Source organism: Taurulus bubalis (genome assembly GCF_910589615.1).
Source record: "Taurulus bubalis genome assembly, chromosome: 1".
Lineage (NCBI taxonomy): Eukaryota > Metazoa > Chordata > Actinopteri > Perciformes > Cottidae > Taurulus > Taurulus bubalis.
In genome coordinates, this window is record NC_136589.1 from 4,463,627 (window position 1) to 4,483,731 (window position 20,105).

General features: G+C 45.8%; 1 protein-coding gene across 1 annotated transcript; it reads left to right on the forward strand.

Moving 5' to 3' along the window:
- Positions 1–1,687: 1,687 nt before the first annotated feature.
- LOC306737043 (signal-induced proliferation-associated 1-like protein 1) lies at positions 1,688–17,737 on the forward strand (the record flags this gene model as incomplete). Its single annotated transcript, XM_079218748.1, has 20 exons — positions 1,688–3,173; positions 3,306–3,436; positions 5,027–5,215; positions 5,354–5,528; positions 6,050–6,153; positions 6,398–6,555; positions 9,840–10,419; positions 11,308–11,582; positions 11,691–11,954; positions 12,048–12,191; positions 12,275–12,411; positions 12,533–12,615; positions 12,820–13,238; positions 13,944–14,135; positions 14,740–14,902; positions 15,023–15,224; positions 15,461–15,604; positions 15,793–15,910; positions 16,213–16,291; positions 16,561–17,737. 20 exons carry the CDS (start codon positions 1,688–1,690, stop codon positions 16,702–16,704), a joined length of 5,187 nt encoding a protein of 1,728 aa, XP_079074874.1. The 3' UTR covers positions 16,705–17,737.
- Positions 17,738–20,105: the final 2,368 nt, after the last annotated feature.

Sequence of the window (20,105 nt, forward strand, 5' to 3'; positions counted from 1 at the left end):
CATTTGATGGTCTTTGCTCTGATCGGCTTATTATCGGACTAGGCTCCACGTGAAATAATAAAATAAAATGTAGGAACATATTTTTATGTTGCAGCTTGCTTTTGCTTGATCTTGGCCTCACAGAAGGAGTCAGAATATGCACAGGTTTAGAGGTTTGTTGTGAGAAAACACTCTTGAAGACTGGGGAAGCTTCGCCTCGTGCACTCTGCAAACTGAATTATCTCCACAGCCTTGAGATCCTGACTTGTACATTTATTTTGATATTATCAAACAAACTGCATTGCCTTGGGAACATTTGAGCCATCTCTCAGTTGACTGTGTTATTGTGGTAATGTCCTTGATCCATGGCATTATGTACTCCTATTATGTCATACACATCTTTGTTTACTTTATGTATACTTGTATTTATATAGTCAATATTTTATTGATTGACTATTTGAAAGCAAAGGTCTTCTGTAGTGTGTCTTAGTCAGCATACAGTTGGCTGTGCTGTAGGTCCGTCACAGTGCACTGCTTGCTAGTGGCTAATGTGATCACAGCCACAGCCAGGCACTGCTGCTAGTGGAGCCTTAATCTCTCCCAGTGTCTCACTGCTAAATTGGCCCGATTTGTCAGGCAGAGGATCATCACCCACTTTCCAAGAGCCCTTTTGCTTTTTGATGTGCAGCTTTGGATATTTGATCAAGAAAACTGCAGCTCTGCTTCACAATTCACCAATGTTGGCTTCTGAAGGGGCACGCAAAGAGACGTCAGTCAAGTTACAAGGCAAGAGTCAGTGACTTAGGGATGGTTTTCGCTCCCTTTATATGTTATTTTGGTTATGAACCGGTTTATAAAAATACCAAGTCATTCTTGACCGTTCTTTTTGGATAAATTAAGTCATTAGGGCAAAGGCAGTTTTCCTGTTTCCCCTCGATTACTCTGAAATTGGTTTGAAAAGTAGGCCCCCTTATCTGATATTGAACATTCATTGGTTCTTAAAAAGCCGTCAGGGGGGAAACATATATAAATCCACATTCAGTTCGCCCCGTAAGTTTGTATCTCTTTCATTTCCTACAGAGAGATTTGCATATCTGTAAAGATGTTCTCCCCTTTGGAAAAGCATTACAAGTTGCCCTGCTGTATGCAGACTGAAACTAGAATATCTTTAAGTATGGATGGATGCCCTAAAACTATAATATTATTAAGTAGTGAAAACATGTATATATTTGTTTAGCTTAAGAATTGCGATTCCCATGTCCAGGACAGTGAAACTGGGCACTGATCACAGCCAATCAGTATAAAGTCATCTGGTTTTCCAATACTAAGGATCTTATTTCAATAACTTATTCATTTAAGACTTGCTACCCATTTTCTCTTATTTCCAGTTATATATTTTAGGGAAAGTGATGTGTCAGGAAACAGATGTATTTGTGATTACCTTCTCTCCAGACTCCGACTGTATGTACTAACAGATTTTTCTTTTCTTTTTAGGATAGTTTGTCCGGAGGGGCAGTGTCAACACAGTTGAGGAAGCACTATGAAGGCTTGAATGCTGAAGAGGTGGGACTGCCCCTGCGCATTTTTTTTCTGCCTCTTACTTGTCGATCCAGACAATCAACCTGCCCATGAAGTCGGGGAGCAGCATCCCATCCCAGAGGCAGACATGTCTCCCTGCTAAGTGCCTTTAGCATTTTGCACTGGTGTCATGACCAGCTTGAAGTGTCCGCCAATGGAGCGCACCGTTGGGGGTACCATCCCCGCCACTGATGAGTTTTTCACCCGTCACCTCCGTATGGTCAATGGAGGAACTGTGCCAACCCGCACAGACAATGTCCTTGCTACTGTGAGCACAGGAGTGCCTAAAATGGGTGTACGGGCTCGGGTGGCTGACTGGCCCCCAAGGAGAGACATTGCAGGGGTCATGTGGCACTCGGCTACGGAGCCTGATAACTCTGGTGTGCCCTCTGCTGGCAAAAGTCACATTAAGTTAGGCTCTGTAATGAGCCCTCAGGACTCGTCAATGCTGCGTAACATTCACAACACTTTGAGGAATCGAGCCCAGGCCCAGGCCAACAACTACAGCCCTGACACCCGGTACCTTGTCCCGGGAGATTACAGAGGCCCTGCACATAGAAACCCACGACCGAGACGCATCCGTCAGCGCAGCAACAGTGATATGACTATCAGTGAGATGGAAGGCAGTGGAGACAGTGGAGAGGACTGGGGTCCAGCATCGGGAGCCAAATGGTCCCCACTCCATCGCGAATACGGAAGCACCTCATCAATAGATCAGCATGGAGCATCTGGAGAGAGCTTCTTTGAAATGCTTAGGGCCTATCAAGGGGACAAAGTGGACCAGCGTAGCCCTGCTCCAGAGAAACTGGAGGACATGCTGATTGTTGGGCAAAAGCAGGCCAGCTTTGATCTTCAGGAGGATGTAGTAGACGGCCAGACTCCTAAAGCCAGAGATAAGCCCCCAAAGAGAAGAACTAAATCTGAGACGGGGGGTGAGTCTATATTCCGTAAACTTCGGAGCGTGCGGGGTGAGTCCGACTCCCCTAAAGCAGGGTCTGACGTAGAGGACGGCCGGACGGAGGACACGGGCCCCCTTTTCAAGCCCTGGGTGTGCCAGAAAAGCTTTGCCCACTATGATGTGCAAAGCATGCTGTTTGACCTCAACGAAGTTACTCAGCTGCGGCAGATTGCAGGGAAGAGGAAAAATACCACCACGGGGGCGTCTGCGGCCGCCGTAGCCTCGGCTACCTCCACCCTCTCGTCCACACACAGCTTGCCTTACAGCTCCCCGGGTGGAAGCCAGGAAGACCTCAGTTCTAGGGACAGTCCTGGCCTTGACGCGGGGGATGAACAGAGCAATGAAATTCTGCTAAGTTGCCCCTGCTTTCGCAACGAGATAGGTGCTGATGGCAATGGGAGGCGCAGAATGGGAGTAGGTGGAGCAGGGTATCATGGGCTTGTGGGCGGTGGAGCAGTTCACAATGGCTCAGGGACCCTGAGCGTGGAAGGAAACTCGTACGAAACATCTGTGAGCACACACTGCACTAATGCTGGAGTAGCCGTGCTAGAGGGACCAAAGGAAGGCCCCAGCACGCTCAGCGAAAAGGGCAAACAATACATCGTGGAGCATGTGGACCTGGGAGCCTACTACTACAGGAAGTTCTTCTACCTGAGGGGTACAATTCATTTAACTGCTTTCATTATGTACTCATTAGCATGTGAATTGTTTGTAGCTGTAAAGTTTGATATTAACCAACAGATTCTTGTTTGCAATTTTGCCTGTTTCTCTGCTACTTCCTCCCCATCAGATCACTGGAACTATTTTGGGATGGACGAGGCACTGGGACCAGTGGCGGTGAGCTTGCGCAGGGAGAAGCTGGAGGAGGACAAGGAGCACGGCCAGCAGTATAACTACCGTCTCATCTTCAGAACCAGCGAGGTCAGCCATAGGGTCCTGTCCTCTCTTCACCCCCGACCTCAACCTCAGCACCGCACCACACCAGCCCTTCCGCCCTGCGGAGGGAAACTTTTGGTTGACTGTGAAACTAAACATACATTTAGTTTGACGCCTGCTCGAATCTCATATCCAGTTTATAGTACCCCTTCTATACTTAGTAGAAACGCACCGATTGATTTGCCTGTTGACCGGATCAGCCTCAGATTCTGTGCCAATCGAATGTACACCTTAATGGCTTTTCAGACCCTTTTAGTGACTTTAGGCCATTTCTAAAAAGCTACTAGCGACAAACTAGGCGATTTATTCAGACAATCAGGGGAAAAAGTGACAAATATTCAAATATACTCTGAGTAATTGAGGTGACCGGCTCTTCTGCCAACAACAGTGCAGGGTCTCTTCTTACGCCGTGCGCAGTCAGTAGGTGTTAATATAATATAAAATACACATTTTATATAGATACTGATAAATAGATATACAAGTATATAGTTATAGATAATAAATAGTTGACTCCTACATGCATAATCACAGAAAATAGTATAGGATACTATTTTCTGTGATTCTTCTCTGATATGTAAATACTATTTACATATCATGTTCATCATTTTTAACCATACAATTACATTTCTTATGTCAATTAAAGTTCTTATAAAGAAAAAAAAAATCTGTCAGCCAAGAATACATCTCTAATACTTGTTAGAAGGTGTGTGTGTGTGTGTGTGTGTGTGTAGTTCAACTGCTACGATGCCTGCTACATACTAGGCCGACCAGCCCAAGGCAAAACCAGCCTCAGTCCTTGTTTCTTGTTATGCAACCAGCCCTGGGACTATTCAGCTGTCTCCCAATATCAGCAATGTGTGAAGGAACTTGAGGAAGTGCACTCATCTTCCAGCCTCCAAGGCCTGTCAGTGCCCAACAACCTCAAACCACTCTGTGGAGAGCGTTTTAGTGAAAATAGACAGTCATATTTAGTTGCAATGTTGGCCCCCAGTCTTCTGTGTTTGGCTTTTAGGATTTATTACATGGACGGACACTCCCAGACAGAGGAAGAAGGCACCTGCCTGGGGCTGTTTGTTGTGGACTGCAGTACGACAGGTGCATGTGATTAAAACCCCCACACGACTCCCACAGACTGGAGTACCACTGGGCCCCCGCCCCCTGTCCTACCTTTCAAACATGGAGAACACAGCTCCATTGTAAACACAGGCCCTGCACAGCCTCCAGCTCATAGGAGAGATTGTCCCGGTCCATTCCAGCTGCTTATGATATCTGAGTGATTGAGTTCCCTCCCAGAGAGCCCAGCACAATGCAGACTTTGTGTATACAGAATGCTTGGACAAGCCCTCCCACCTCTTCTTCCTCATTTCCACTTTCTATCTGCCCGACGTCTTGAGTCGTAATTGTCTTGTTTTGTGTCAATTTCTTTAAGGGTACGGTAAGAGGATGGTAGCGCGTTAATAAAACTGCGGCCTGTTTAATCTCCATAAGATTCCTGAAAGGCGTTCTTTCTCTTCTCAAACTCTTCTCTGTAATCTCTTCCCTTTAATCTCTTCCTCTCTTTCTCCCTCCATTCAGCTGACCACACTTCGAGGTTCTGTCCTGGAGGATGCCGTGCCTTCCACCTCCAAGCACGGCACCACCCGGGGGCTGCCCATCAAGGAGGTACTGGAGAACGTGCTGCCTGAGCTGGATCTGTCGTGCCTCAGACTGGCCCTCAACACGCCCAAAGTCACTGAGCAGTTGATGAAGCTGGATGAACAAGGGGTAAGAGGATAAAGCAAGTGGTAGTTCACAGAATCTGAACTTTTTGCAGCTACCGACAATTTTTGTGATTTCTTACATTGTACTCTGCCCTGACATGAACTATGAAAGAAAAGTGTTTGCTTTGTTGCTGTCGCCCAGCTGAGTTTTCAGGTGAAGGTGGGGGTGATGTACTGCAGAGCGGGCCAGAGCACAGAGGAGGAGATGTACAACAACGAGATGGCCGGTCCCGCCCTGGAAGAGTTCCTCCAACTGTTGGGGGAGAAGGTTCGCCTCAAGGGCTTCACCAAGTACAGAGCCCAGCTGGACACCAAAAGTAACAACTCCCAACATACCTCTAGATCTCTCTCTGACACACACACACACACACACACACACACACACACACACACACACACACACACGAAGATGAGACTCTAGATGTGATGTGTATTTAGCTGCCGAGCCAGTGACCTTAACTTTTTATTACCTGGAGCAGTCTTGCTGTAAATTAGTTTCACTTTAGTTTCATATTACACTTTCCTTTTATAGTGTTTGTACTTTGTTCCCTTTATCTTGCTTTTGGTGGTTTAATAAAAAGGTTTATCATTTCTGGTTTATGGCCTTGTTACAAATACACATGTAATACAAATGATTAAACATTTAGACTGTAATGTGACAAAAGAATGGAAAGGGTTCCACTTCGATCCAAAGTTTGCTATTGTCTAGTTGTTTGGGTTTAAGGTGAAATTGCATCCTGTCTTGCACAGAAGCCACTGAGCACACAGAATACACATGTGTGAGGGATGCATGGCGGTAATTGCGCAATGGGCCTCAACACTGTATTTTCCCCTGCAGCGGATTCCACGGGTACTCACTCCCTGTACACGACTTACAAGGACTATGAGATCATGTTCCATGTGTCGACTCTGCTGCCTCACACACCCAACAACAAACAACAGGTAAAGTTGGAGCGGAATACTCCTTTATTTGGAAACACAAAGAGCAAAGGGTGTATCAGAGGAATGCTTATATGACTCGTGGCTCAGTTATCAGATTTGACTCCCTTCCAACTTTCATGCTCAAGAAACCTTTATTGTTTCCATGTGATTAAACGAAATGTACGATATGATTGGCTTGACTTTGCTTCCAGATTCAAGTCCCATACTTCTTTTAATTTGGACTGTGTTGTTTTCCATCGACTAGTTGCTGAGGAAGCGCCACATAGGGAACGACATTGTGACCATCGTGTTCCAGGAGCCCGGCGCTCACCCTTTTACCCCGAAGACCATTCGCTCTCACTTTCAACATGTCTTCATCATTGTACGGGTGCACGATCCCTGCTCTGACAACACGTGCTACAGGTGGGTTTTTTTCAATTTATTTAAGCAGAATAAGCATTGAGGTGAACGGTATATGTGTCAGGACCACAAGCGAAACGTGGCCAAGTCCTTATTTTTCTTTCTTATATACATGCATACATGCTATGTGGTTTGTCAAAGAAAGGAAGAAAGGGGAGAAAAAATGTGAGAATTATGAGTATGGAACGGCAACTTACACTGAGGTTTAAGTTAAAGAGAGGAGTCCTACATCCACATGTGTAGCTTGTGGTGTGGAAGCACAGATACAATAATGTAAAACTCCTTCAACTATGAAACAACCTTAAAGACATTTAAAACAAGATATTAAAAGGATGCCGGTTAAGCCACCAGGTAAGAATAAATATGACTATCTTGAGACTTAGGAGACTCATGACACTTTGAAGTGGGTCAGACTGACCCAACCCTGTACCAATTTTGAATAAAAACCTTGTTTTAATTGCTATCTCAGTGCAGCACTGGGCCCTTTTTATGGGAATGCTCAACACCACTTTTAGTGCTACCAGCAGTTTTTTTTTTTTTTTTGTTATGCCACAGTAGCATTAAGACAAAAGCATTGACTGGAAGGCATGGGTCAAACATAAAAGCCTGTTGCGTGACTGTCCTGTTGCTCCCGATTGTGCATGGTCATGTCTACTGCGTATCTCCATCAGTATAAATTACTTTGATCATGATCAAATGGAATAGATTGGCCCTGCAGTAGCTGTCCAACTGACAGGAGTCCTCCTCCTCCTCCTCTTCTCCTCCGCTGGCTGATTCTTAGCCTCGTGATGATCAGACTGCGACTCAGTGGCGTTCACACTCACGCATCCCTGCCCCACCGCGCACACACTTTGTGCTCTACACAGATATGACACGCATACTTCACACATAGTTTCTCTCTCTTACTCCCGTTTCTCCTTTTTACCTTGTTCTCATGCTCACTTGCACACGGTTACGCACACATGCGCGCACTTTTCCCCAGGCACACAAATTCACTCAAAGGCTCCCTTTTCACACACTCGTATAATACAAGCCTCCCCCTTCTTCTCCTCCCCTCCCTCCCTCCCTCACTCACTCCCTGCCTGCCACTTTGCCTTTGGGCAGCGGGAGCCGGAATGGTCTGAAGGAGTTAGCGGCATGCACATGAAGTGCTCTCTCCGCCTGGACATGCATGTGAGCGGGGAGGATTGTTGAGAGCAGAGTCCCTCAGAGCTCGCAGAGTCTCTCTCAGGAGTGGACGGGTCAGGCCGGCCTTCTGTCTCTCAGCTTGCACCTGTGTCAAATTCAGGCTAATTTATTTGAGGCCCTTTTTTTTTTGGAGTTCCTTTTTTTTTCTGACCAGCTCTCCAGCCCATCAACCCGTGGACACCTTGCTTCAGTTTGCGTTTTCCCTAAAGGGGTCATGCTCGAGTTTAAACTCTGAGAAAAGAGAGAGGGTGAAATGCTGGTTCTCTCGGTTTGCTTTATGGAAAAAATGGAGAGGCCCGGGACACAGAATCCTTGAGGACAATCTATCTACCCCACCCGGAGAAACTCACACACTCCGAGCCTTTTTGCTTCTTCTCCTATTCCTTGGATCGAGGCACCAAATGTTAACACATCACTCCTGACTGTTTGTCATAAGTCTTTCCATGGATTCTTTTCCCTGATGGTTTGGAAAAAATTCTGCGTCCGCACAAGACAACACAGGGATTTGCTCCACCGCACCGAGTGGAATATCTTGAGTGTTGGATTGTAGCTACGGAAGATAATCTAGTTGTCATCGACCCAGGGATTCACTTCACATTGATTGCAACAGCAATTCAGGATATTGGGCAGTAATACTCAGTGAGAACATGGTTGCTTTTGGGTGACACCTAGAGGTAAGGTACACTCTGCAGGTGTTTGTGTTGATGTTGGCAGGTTGTGGTGTGTTGGTTTAGTTAAAACCATGCAGAGTGGTTGATGCAGTGATTTGACTTTGGATTTCAGCTGATCGCAAGTCACACAGCTTGAACACACACATACTAGCTTGAAACCTGATTTCCCCAAAAATATATTACGTGTTTTGTATTTTTGCCATCATGTCCGATGTCTATGTCTCCATATCTAGTGAGCATGGGGCGTCTTTATTAATAGAGATTAGGGAAGGGCCGAGTATGTTACGATTTCTTGAGTCATGTAGTTATTAATAGCCTGTTGTTGCACTGCTGCTGAGTTTTGGATAATGCTCGGGTCATATTGAGCCAGACGAGAGCATTAGAGGAGTAAGTGGCCCAGAGCCAGCGGGGTGCTAATCTGCTGCTTTCAACCACTGCCTCAAAGTCACACAGGGCCAGCCAAGCAGATTGCATAACTAGCCCTTTGTTTAGGAAACGTAGGCTGTTTGTGTTTGCTAGCTTGAGCCGCAGCCCTGCTTTTCATCCCATGATGTAGCAGAGAGTGGCAGGGTGTCAGCACTGGGAGCCGGCCTGTCAACTGTGATTGGATGTATAGTATTTATACGCCAGGGGTAGTCAGGCATAGTCGGGCTACGACTTGTTATCTGTTGAACTGGATGAGGATTTGCCCGGACTGTCTCATCAGTTTATCCAAGAACATGTCTCGGTTATGGTCTTAGTGATATGCTACTGACTGTACTGTAGCTTTAACCCTTATAGCCTCCATTTATGCAGTCAGACTGCATATAAACGTGCTGCCAACGGATTCAATAATCCAAGCATGTCGTCCCAAATGGCAAATTAATCCCAATATGTTTAAAAGCACACTTTGCTAAATTTGTTCCACGCTGAGCAAACTGTCAACAACAAGGGCACAACAATACCTACACCTGTTAACTAATTTATATTAATCCAACTCAAGGACATCCATTGTGTGCTAATGGAATAGGAGCAGTAGAGGGAAACAAGAGGAGAGCCTTACTGTAGGAATTCTACCACCACCTTTTATACCTTTTATAAGTGAAACGGGTCAAAGGCAACATTACCTTAGAGGAAACTATGTAAAGATGTCTCCACTATGCTGATTTACAAGCCCATGCTCTGTCCTTGAAAAAGGTTTTCTCCCTATTTATTTGACTAAGATGGAGTTAATTATGTTGACTTTTAAGTGTTTGTATATTTTCCTGTTTTGTTTCATGTGATTCATATTTTGTTATGTAATTCTATTTTGATGTATTTGTCTTCAGTTGTACAGACTTTAGACTTATTGTGTCCCTTTTTTATATTTGATTTGATTGTTGTTATAATGTTTGTTTACTTATTGTAGCAGTGACTTACAACCTTTCCCCTCTTTTCCCCTGTTTGCAGTGTGGCGGTCACTCGTTCCCAGGACGTTCCCTCCTTTGGCCCCCCAATCCCCAAGGGCGTGACCTTTCCCAAGTCCTCGGTCTTCAGGGACTTCCTGTTGGGCAAAGTCATCAACGCTGAGAACGCAGCCCACAAGTCCGATAAGTTTGGTGCCATGGCAACGCGTACGCGGCAGGAGTATCTTCGAGACTTGGCAGAGCGTCACGTGACCAGCACTCCGGTAGAACCCACTGGGAAGTTCCCCTTCATCTCTTTGGCGCACAAGCGGCGGGAGAAGGTGCGTCCGTACAGTGGGTCGGAGCTGCGGAGCCTGGGGGCCGTGACCTGGCAGGTTCACGCTGAAGACCAGGTCGCCGGTGCTGAACGCGAATGCCTGTTGGCCATTTCAAATGACTTCATCATCCTGTTGGATCAGGAGGCCAAAGCGGTCGTGTTTAACTGTGCCACACGCGACGTGATTGGTTGGTCAACGGGGAGCCCCGCCTCCATGAAGATCTACTATGAGCGTGGCGAGAGTGTATCACTGCGCTCCATCAATAACAACACAGAAGACTTTGGAGAGGTTGTCAAGAGACTGGAGGTCAGCACATCTCATTAGCCGCACCATCTTCTGTATCTCTGGTAGAGCAACACAGGGCTTTTACCATTATATGCTTCACTAATACAGATAACGATGACTAAAACTGTAGAATAAACGTACATTGCTAAACCAAGTAACCAGAGTCAGAGAGTACAGAGGTCAGGACCTTTAGGAGTATCCCTGGAGCCAGTCCACAGGTGTGTAGGTAAAAGTGCTTTGAGAAGTTTTTCAGCCCCCTGCTCTCTGCTTCCTTGACAACAGCGGTATGAAAAAATAAGAACTAAGTAGTGTTGATGTTATTATAGCAACATAAGGGTGTAGCCTCAAATCATACAGTCACCAAAATGCCACAGCTGTTGTGTTGACTATGATTATAAGTCACGCAAAGTAACATACATAGTAATTAGGTGATTTGATATGATTACTGTGGGTTTTCAATGTGGTGTCGGTGCGGCAGTGTTTTTTGATGAAGCAATTGGCTCATTCTGCTGACTCTGCAGTTCTAGTTGACTGTAAATAAAGTACAGATTGACTGTTGGCTGCTACCAGTGCTGGTGCATGCCTTTCCCCTAGGGCAGGATCTCTGTTATTTCTATGATTTGCTACTATTTTTACTCTTCTCTATTCTGTGTACTTACTAGTATTTATTTCTCAGCTATGCAGGGTGTCTAATGGTAGTCTGCTATCATGGGAGTGTACAGAATAATTTTAATTCAAGTGCTTGGTATTCATAGAATGCGACTGAAATGTGTGCCTCAGCTGGGACGGGATTAAAGCTAGCGTCAAATGCATCTTAAAAGATGTGATTGCTTTGAAGAAGGTGTATTAGTTTGTGTAAAAGTGTTCTACTCGTTCTCTGATGTGTCCCTCACTCTATCTGTTCTGCAGCTGTTGACCAAGGGCAGTCAGACCACAGAGATGACCCTACGCCGTAACGCCCTGGGCCAGCTGGGCTTTCACGTCAACTTTGAGGGCATTGTTGCCGAGGTGGAACCCTATGGCTATGCTTGGCAGGCCGGGCTCAGGCAGGGCAGCCGATTGGTGGAGATTTGCAAAGTGTCGGTGGCCTCGCTGTCTCACGAGCAGATGATCGACCTGCTCAGAACCTCCGTTACCGTCAAGGTGGTCATCATCCCTCCGCATGAGGATTCCACCCCGCGCAGGTAGAGTGGATATATATGATCTATAGATGCGAGAGAAACTCTGCTTAATGCAGTGTGGCTTTTTGAGGCTGTCCCTTTTGTGACTGTGAACACTTCCTGTGCCAACAGAGGTTGCTCAGAAATCTACCACATGCCGCTGGTGGATTACAAGAACCACAAGGAGGGCATGCCTTACGAGTTAAAGTTCCCTTTCCGCCCCACCACCACCACCAACAACAACAACACCAAGTGGCCACGCACCTCATCAAGCCCTCAAACACGCGCTGCTGGCACAGGGGGAACGCTCATCAAGGCCCCGCCTTCAGACCTCAGCAACTCTGCTGCTATTCCCCGAAGTGTGTCCAGTGACGGACGACCCATCAACCCCAAAAGGTCACAAAACAAATATAATGCCGCTATGAGCACCACGCTGTCTGCTTGCGGTACACAGTTAGTCCTTAATAACATACTTATGCGCCGTCACAGATACTCCCCAGGGAACGACAACTACGCTCTTGCCTGCTCCATCGCGATGGGCCGCACAATGCACAACACAAACTCTCCTTCCAGCCTCCCCTACACGGACACCATGAGCTCCAACCAGTGGAGGCAGAAATCTATGCCTGATGGGTAAGTTTTTCTGCCCCCCCCCCCATTATGGGTCACATGCTGCTGCACTACAACATAAGTGACCTTCCTTATCTCCCCTCTAGGTTTAATAACAACAGCTGCCAGTCCCCTGTATCGTCTTTGCGGCAGCTGGCAGGGGAGGGGGTCAATGGGATCAAAGGGTGCTCTAGCTCTGGGGTTGGATGGTCCCGAACTGGGGAGAGGGACAAAACCAGTGCAGGTGAGAGGAACTCTAAACTGTGGCCTCAGCATTAGCTATAACATTAAATATGATATTGCTTTTACTGTGCTACCACTCCAGTCTACAGGACTCATTACCCATAAGTCTCTTCCTTCCACAGACACCGTTGTTTCCAAAGGGGGGATTCCTAGACTCCAGTCATCAGAGCAGGGCGGCCACCTGTCTCCAAACAAAAGCACTAAGGTGAGTTGTAATCAATAAGAGGAGGCACTGTGGTAACAAAAAGGCTGCTGTTTAATCGCAGGTAATAGTCATGTGCTTTTAAATTAGAGGTACATGTGTTCAATCATGAAATAATGACAGTGGCGTGAGCTTGCAATTTCTTAATGGTGAATATATGAAATATGTACTGTGAAAATGCTTATTTGATTCATCTTCTCTGAATAGCCGGACGCTCCATATTCCTCCAGCCAGTCTAGCAGCAACACCCTCTCGAGCAACGCTTCCAGCTCCGCCCACAGTGACGAGAAGTGGTATGAAGTCGGCTCACGTTCAGGAGTGCGGAGCGACCTGGAGCTCAACGGCTATCTTCAGGGCACCTCCACTGACAGCGGCATCGACGCCACCTCCTTCACTGCCACGCAAAGCAGCACAGCTTCCTCCACTGGTGCCTTCAGGGCCAAAGACAAAATCCAAAGGCAGGATGACACAGCAGGCAGCCAGAGGGCCACGGACTCTTCTCCTCCGATCCCAGACTCTCTCGTCGCCATCGGAGGCAGTGAGATCCCAGCGACGAGTCCATCAGCCTTTGCACTAGTACCTGATAGTGGCTCCTACAGCCAGAGTGACGCCGCCTCCCACTCCAGGTGTGCTGCTGTTCTGTCTGAGTCAGCTGAGGAATTTGTGGACCTCTGTTGATGGTTCATTAAACAGAATGAATCATTGTGGTCCACATATATCTGTGTGAGAATGAGGTTTCGCATGTATATATATCTCTCCTGATATCCATGATAGAAAGAAAGTGCTTGAAGTTGCTAGAAATGCAGACTGTGAGCTCAGCACTGTCCCCCCCCCCCCCCCCCCCTCTTCTGAATCCCACTTCCTTTTGAATCAACTAAAGCTTTCCTCCGTCTCCTCTTCACTCAGCCAGAAATAACTCAGCTCCACCAGACCTGTACATTGGCAGCTTTGTTTTATAGTATGTGCACGTACAGGCGCGCCAGCACACAGGCACCAAACCTGCTGTTTGAAAATTCAAGCTTTTATTTCAAACTACGGAGAAATGTTGTTTGAAGTTGCTGGAAATGAAGTGCAAGGACACCGTGTCCTCTTTTTTTATTTTTTTTAAATCTAAAGTTATTAGTTGATCGCATCTGCAAAGCTGGCATGCAATGTAGTGCTGGATTAGGTTGCAACTGCTAAAATATTATGACAGTTTGAGCTAGAAGGAGAGTGTCTATCTGGAGATATTGGTGCTTCATCAATCATGCTAATTGAAGCCAAGACTAAATCAAATTAAGCACAAAAAAAGAAACATAAATAGTCTAATAGTTTGTCTCCTCTTCCTCCAGCACACTCAGTTCTGGCCACTCGGGGAGTCCCATGGACCAGGGGCAAGACGAGGCGGCGGCGGCCGCCACCTCGCCTACATCACCGGGCAGCAAGAGTTTCTACCCTCGTCAAGGAGCGACCTCGAAGTACCTGATTGGATGGAGGAAACCCGGGGGGACAGTCAACTCTGTAGACTTTGGCAGCACTCGCAAGTAAGATCGGAACTGTATCCCCCGCAATGCTGCATGTTGAGGAAATGATCATTCAGTGTAGAAATGCATCCAGCTGTCGCTTGTGTTGTTTGAGAGACTGGGGAAAGGAATTCATATTTTGTTACATTTTGTCTCTCATAATAACACCTTTTTTAGTTTGTCCAACACTGCCACCATGTGGCGTAGCTGGGTTTTATCTTTTTGTTCCCAGAGAAGGGAGACTAAACATAATTGCTCTTAATCCTTCATTTCATGCAGCATATGTCTCATTGTTTGTCCCAAAGGGCGATTGCATCATTTGTGGTTGATGGCAACTGCTGTTTTCTCACTGTACAGCTGCTCATCAAACCAAAGATATTCCGAGTGAAGCAATTAAGTGGTTAGGTGTCTTGTGGAGGGCATTTTAACAGCACAGAGAATAGTTGAGCGGCTCATTCACGGATTCCCATCCAGTCTCAGAATTTTAACTGCTGACGTATTAATCACAGGCATATTTTCTTTTGTTCTTGGTCATCACCTTTTGCTTACTGATTTACTGACTATATAATGTGTGTTATTTGGATCTAAGAGATATCTCTGAGTTTAATCTTGCTTCTGTCTCCAGACGGCACCAGAGCGATGGTCTGCTGGGTGGTCAGCCGCAGCTCAGGGCCAATCTCCGGGGCTCCCAGTCGCCCCAGCGGCACAGTGCCAAGTCCAGCCTGGAAGAAGACTTGAAGAAGCTCATCACACTTGACAGCCCTCCACCTACTACAAGTGAAGAGAAGGTGCTAAGAGTTTTTTTCCAGACTGATGCTAGCAGTGATTCCTGACCAATTAAAAAAATTAGCATTTGCATTTCATTGTTTCACTTTTGTTTCACCTGTCCGTTTCCATTCCATTTGAAGCCGTTGTTTCCGGGTCCACCGCCCACTCGCCGCTCCCTCCACAGAACCCTGTCGGATGAGAGTATTTACAGCGGGCAGAGGGAGCCATCCTCCAGCGGACAGCGCGACACGCCTACTGACCTTCTGTTCAGCTGCTCCACCATGCCCCGCTCACCCACCGCTCGCCATGGACCAAGCCGGCGAGCATCGCACAAATCCCTGGGTGAATGTTCAGTCGGTAGCTGATCATAGAGGAGGTGGCCGCGTGATGCATATTTTGTAGTTTGAAAAGTAATGAAGTAGAATAATATTTTTGAATCCATAGTAAATAAGGTTTGTAAACTTAATCTCAAAAAGTCTTAAAATAGACACCTCCGAAGACCTACCGGCAGCTGTTGGCTGCACAATTTCTCTATTTTTCTGTCCACTATGTTTTACGTTGCTGTTTCCTCTTCCCAGGAGACCTGTCGGCCCCAGAGAGCTCGGAGCTGGAGAGGAGGAGGCAGCAGCTGCAGGACGCTGTCCTCATGCCACTGCCTGACACTGGGGCAGATGGCCCGCTGGACTGGGCCCACCTGGTAGACGCCGCCAAGGCCTTTGAGGGTAGGCACACGTGTTTCCATTTCCTCCTCAAAATCAATGGAGGTGAAGCTTAATGACTGATATTAGTTTTCAGTGGTACGTGTGGCCAACTGCCATATTTATCCTCACCAGAAGAGGGCACTGTTGGTCTGTATTTGTTCATTCTCCAAGTCTAATAATACCTCTTTGAACTGTTTTGTTTTATTCAGAGCAGAGGCTGGTCTTCCTTGTAGCCCAAGAGGAGAGCTCCATGGCGGAGAGTGAAGCAGCCACCAGTCCGCAGCAGGCTGAGCCTCAGGCTGCCCCCCTGAGACAGCCCTCGCCTGGGTAAGAGGGCTCGGGTTCATGGCCCGGGACCAGTGTTCGCTTTAATCCACTGGTTTCCAGCATTGTTCCATGGAAGTCCCTGTAGATTTCACTCCGGTGAAACACTACAGCAGCTGATTTCACACATTAGTCCTCCGGTCTGGTTCACTGCATGCTAAACAGTCAAATCAGCAACTATGGTGTACAAAGTAAGCCTCCACAGGACGTGAAAAGGGCAACTTTTGATTGCATCGCAGCTTTAAGCACTGCCTCTGGGGTTTCAGTGTTCGTTCCCCTAATGTCCTGGTTGTCCTTTTTCACAGAGAGACTCCGGCCTGCCTGATGGGGAAGGTCAACCAGCTGGAGTCAATGGTGAAAGTGCTACAGGAGGATTTGAAGAAAGTGAGTCATCTTTCAGTAAGACTTGAACTGACAAGATGTGCTACATCAGATTTAATTGTTTTAATGTCAAAAGCTGGGCTTCAACTCACAATAAGTAGATATCAAGCAGATGTTTAGCTAAAGGCATCTCATGAAAAACGAGATGAAAGGCATTGCATTTCTCCAGACATTGTTTTGTAAAAAGCCAGTATAGAACTGGGAAGCATTGGATTACTGGAATAATCTTCTTGCCAGTTTGTTACTTGCTCACACATCGTTGTCGCCACCAGGAGAAGGATGCCAAGGTGTCTCTGCAGGCTCAGATCCAGAACCTGCGAGAGGACAACCAGCGTCTCCTGGAGGAGTCCTACAGCGCCTCAGCCAAGCTCAAGAAGTTCACAGAGTGGGTCTTTAACACCATCGACATGAACTGATGCACACAGCCGCAGACTGCTCCACACTCGGACATTTGACCACTACTCAAGCTGATCTGAAACTTGGTTGTTCATTGCTGCACACACACACACACACACACACACACACACCACATAATTACTTCTAAAAACTCTCATCATGAACGTTTGCTCTCGGGCTTTTACAAACCAGTGCCAACATGGACTTGCACGTCATCCGTCTTCAGCCTTCTGGATCTGCGGTAGGATCACCATGAAAGACTTTAGGGAAAGAACAGTGGAATAGCGTTAAAAGAGCAGCGGTGCATCTGTGCGCTCGTTTTGATCAGCATGCACTCCCCTCCTTAGAATTTCACAAAGATGATGTTTTGTGTCCGCTCTAATGGCTTGTTGGTACCCTTGCATGTCGGAGACGGCGAGATGTCAAAACTAACCAAGAGGGATTTAAAGTCCCTGTACCCATTTATCTCCCCAGCTAACCTAATTACAAGCCAACAGATTTCCAATTAAAAAGCCCCAACACAATTTAAAATGTGTTTCTCCAATGCAAGAGTTGGTGAAAATAGGCTCCGATAGAGCTTCACTCTTTCTAAGAATTAGGTGACAGTGTGTTGTAAATTATCAATTTTCACTGATTATTTTGTATTACTAACCAAAAGAAAAGAAGCTAAATGAGATGATGGGAAGCAGCATAGGTAGGTAGACATAGACGGACACAGACAGACCGACCCTCTGCATAGCACATACCTGTAAACACTGTCAGGTCAAGTCTGTCATGCCTATGCACTGTAATAAGAAGTGTATCAAATGTCTAACTTCTAGAGGGTTAAAAGCAAGTAAAACTTGAAAAGGACTACTGGTCACAAGCTGATGAAAAGAATGTGTATTTTAAAATCACAGAACAAAATGTTCAGTTCAGCGTCACCTATTCAGATTATTGTAAATAATATGATGTTAACATTTATTTTCTCACCTCTGCCCTTGATATGATATGTAAAGAGTATTTATGACAAAGATGAAAATAAAGTCGTATGCATTCAGAGATCTGCATGTACTTATAATGGCCAGTCATTATTTAATAATAATTATATATATATATATATATATATATATATATATATATATATATATATATATACACACAATTAACTCCAAATGAGTTTTAAACAGAAAAAAAGCTACAATTTGTATCAAAATATTAATTCTTATGGCCTTACAGTTTATGCAGTGGATTGATTGACAGCGCCACCTAGTGCTGACAACATGGCCTCCATCCATAGCATGCTTCAATGCCTCAATCTGATCCTTATTCTTGACATTAAATCGGTACTGTTAAACATATGATTACACAGTAAAATAATGTGTAAATCCTGAATAGCTACAGCGTTCTCTGTAGTGTGTAAATCTGCTTGTAAACCAGACCGGAATTTGTTTTGTAGATAACCACAGAAAGCCCTTATTTAAGCCTCATAACTGTTCCTTTTGTACTTGGATACTGTGCAACTGTATATAAGAAGAGTTTGATATTCATCGGAATTTGCACCTTCATTCTTATTTTTTAAGATTATTTTGTATGTCTTTCTGCTTTATTGGCTAGGATATAGTGGAGAATGAAAGGCGCTATATGAGAGATACACAGGGGAGACCTAAGACAGGACAGAGACCATGAGCCGGACTCGAGACGAATGAGTCCCAGGCCCCTAGCACAGCAGACCGCCCCTGCCACCTTCATTTTGAACATGTGTGACAGCATGTGATCCTTTCCCTTGAGCTGTGATGTGTAAAAATGTGTATATCTATTAAAGATATTTTGTTGAATTACACTTTGCCTCACAGAGTGGTCTTTTTTTGGCGTGGCAGATATATATATATATACATACATACCACTTGGGCATGATCATGATCACACAAGGTAGTCTCCCTGACACGAGCCTCGATCACACTGGATGAGGATGACCTCTGAGACTTCCAAGGTGAAGACGGAAACGATAATGCTTCCAAGAAATGGCGGGAGTGTGATGTCTTGCAGAGTTATGGCTCCACTGCTGCAAAGCTATTTTAAGATATGAAGCCAATTTGGCTTGCATGTTTTTTTTTTGGTCTGCCTTTTTAAAATAATAAACACATGGTCATAAGCAGGCTACATTCATTAGAGGTGGAATGTCCATGAAGGGATCCATTTCTGGTTGGCTCCAATGGAGAAGGGGCACGCATCTATTCCTACTTCTGTGCAAAAATGCATTTGTCAAGCTTCAAGCTAATGTTAGAATCAAGAGTTCCATACATCGTGTTTTCGGTCCCCTCCTCTTCTTCCACAGTGTTTCCTCGATGAGCTGCAGTGGAGGAAGCGTCAGGAGTCACGTGTCGGCAGACGAGCTCCGAGGCTACGTCGACATGCGAGCATGCTCACCGTGACGACGCTAACACGATCATGTTTAGTATTTGCACCACGCTGTTCAGCCCATAGACTGCCGGTTTAGCCCGTTATGCCACGTTCTGCTTGTTGGCACTAAGCACAAAGTTGCGCTGAGGTTCTGGGGCACGAACCAAAGTTTTCCACATCAGCTCGATTCATGGTGAATTATAAAGTATCCTCTACGGGCCGGGAAAATCTGTTGCAAATGAGGTATTTCAGCTGACTGACCCATTTCTGTCCCTGGAGTCATGCTTCTAGCGTGGCTAATAAGAGGGAATAATAAAACTTTGAAAGATACCGACTTGATTTTTTTCTCATTTAGACTCTCATATTTACTTTGATGATCATCTCATTGAAAACGTGTCTCGGACCATAATCTCTCGGCCCTTCCAAACACACAGAGCATGTGATCCTCGTCGTTAGACAGACTTGAAAAGTTGTAAACGCATCCTTTTAATATATTCCCTTTAATAATGAATATCTCCATATGTCATGTGTGTGAGAAGTGTTGCTCCCTGGCAGTGGTGTGGCTGTGAACAGGCTGCTCAATAATTTAGCATTAATGCAGATTATAGCAGGGCCATATAACAGATTAGAGAAGGCCCTGTCTGTCTGTCTGTCTGTCACGTTGTTAATGATGGTGTTCCTTAATGCCGGAGCAGCTCACCGGGCAGTAAGATATGCAGGTCAGTGCCGTGTGGGTCATGTGTGTGGCTTGTTGTAATCGGGGGGGATGGGTGGTTATGTCATATTGCAAAATGGTACATGTGAGGTATGGCCTCTGTGTAGTTGTGATAGCGCTTACAATATGGGGGATGGTGGGATCTACGGTAATATACAGTACCTGCTGAAAAGTATGAGAGCAATGGTTTCACATTCTAATCAGCACGCCACTCAGTTTCCCTTGGTTACCGCGTTTACTGAGAACAGCAGTTTTGAATGTTCTTCGTCTGCTTTGGCCTGAAGGAAATTTGACTTTTCTTTTCCCTGCGTGAGGAATATTTGA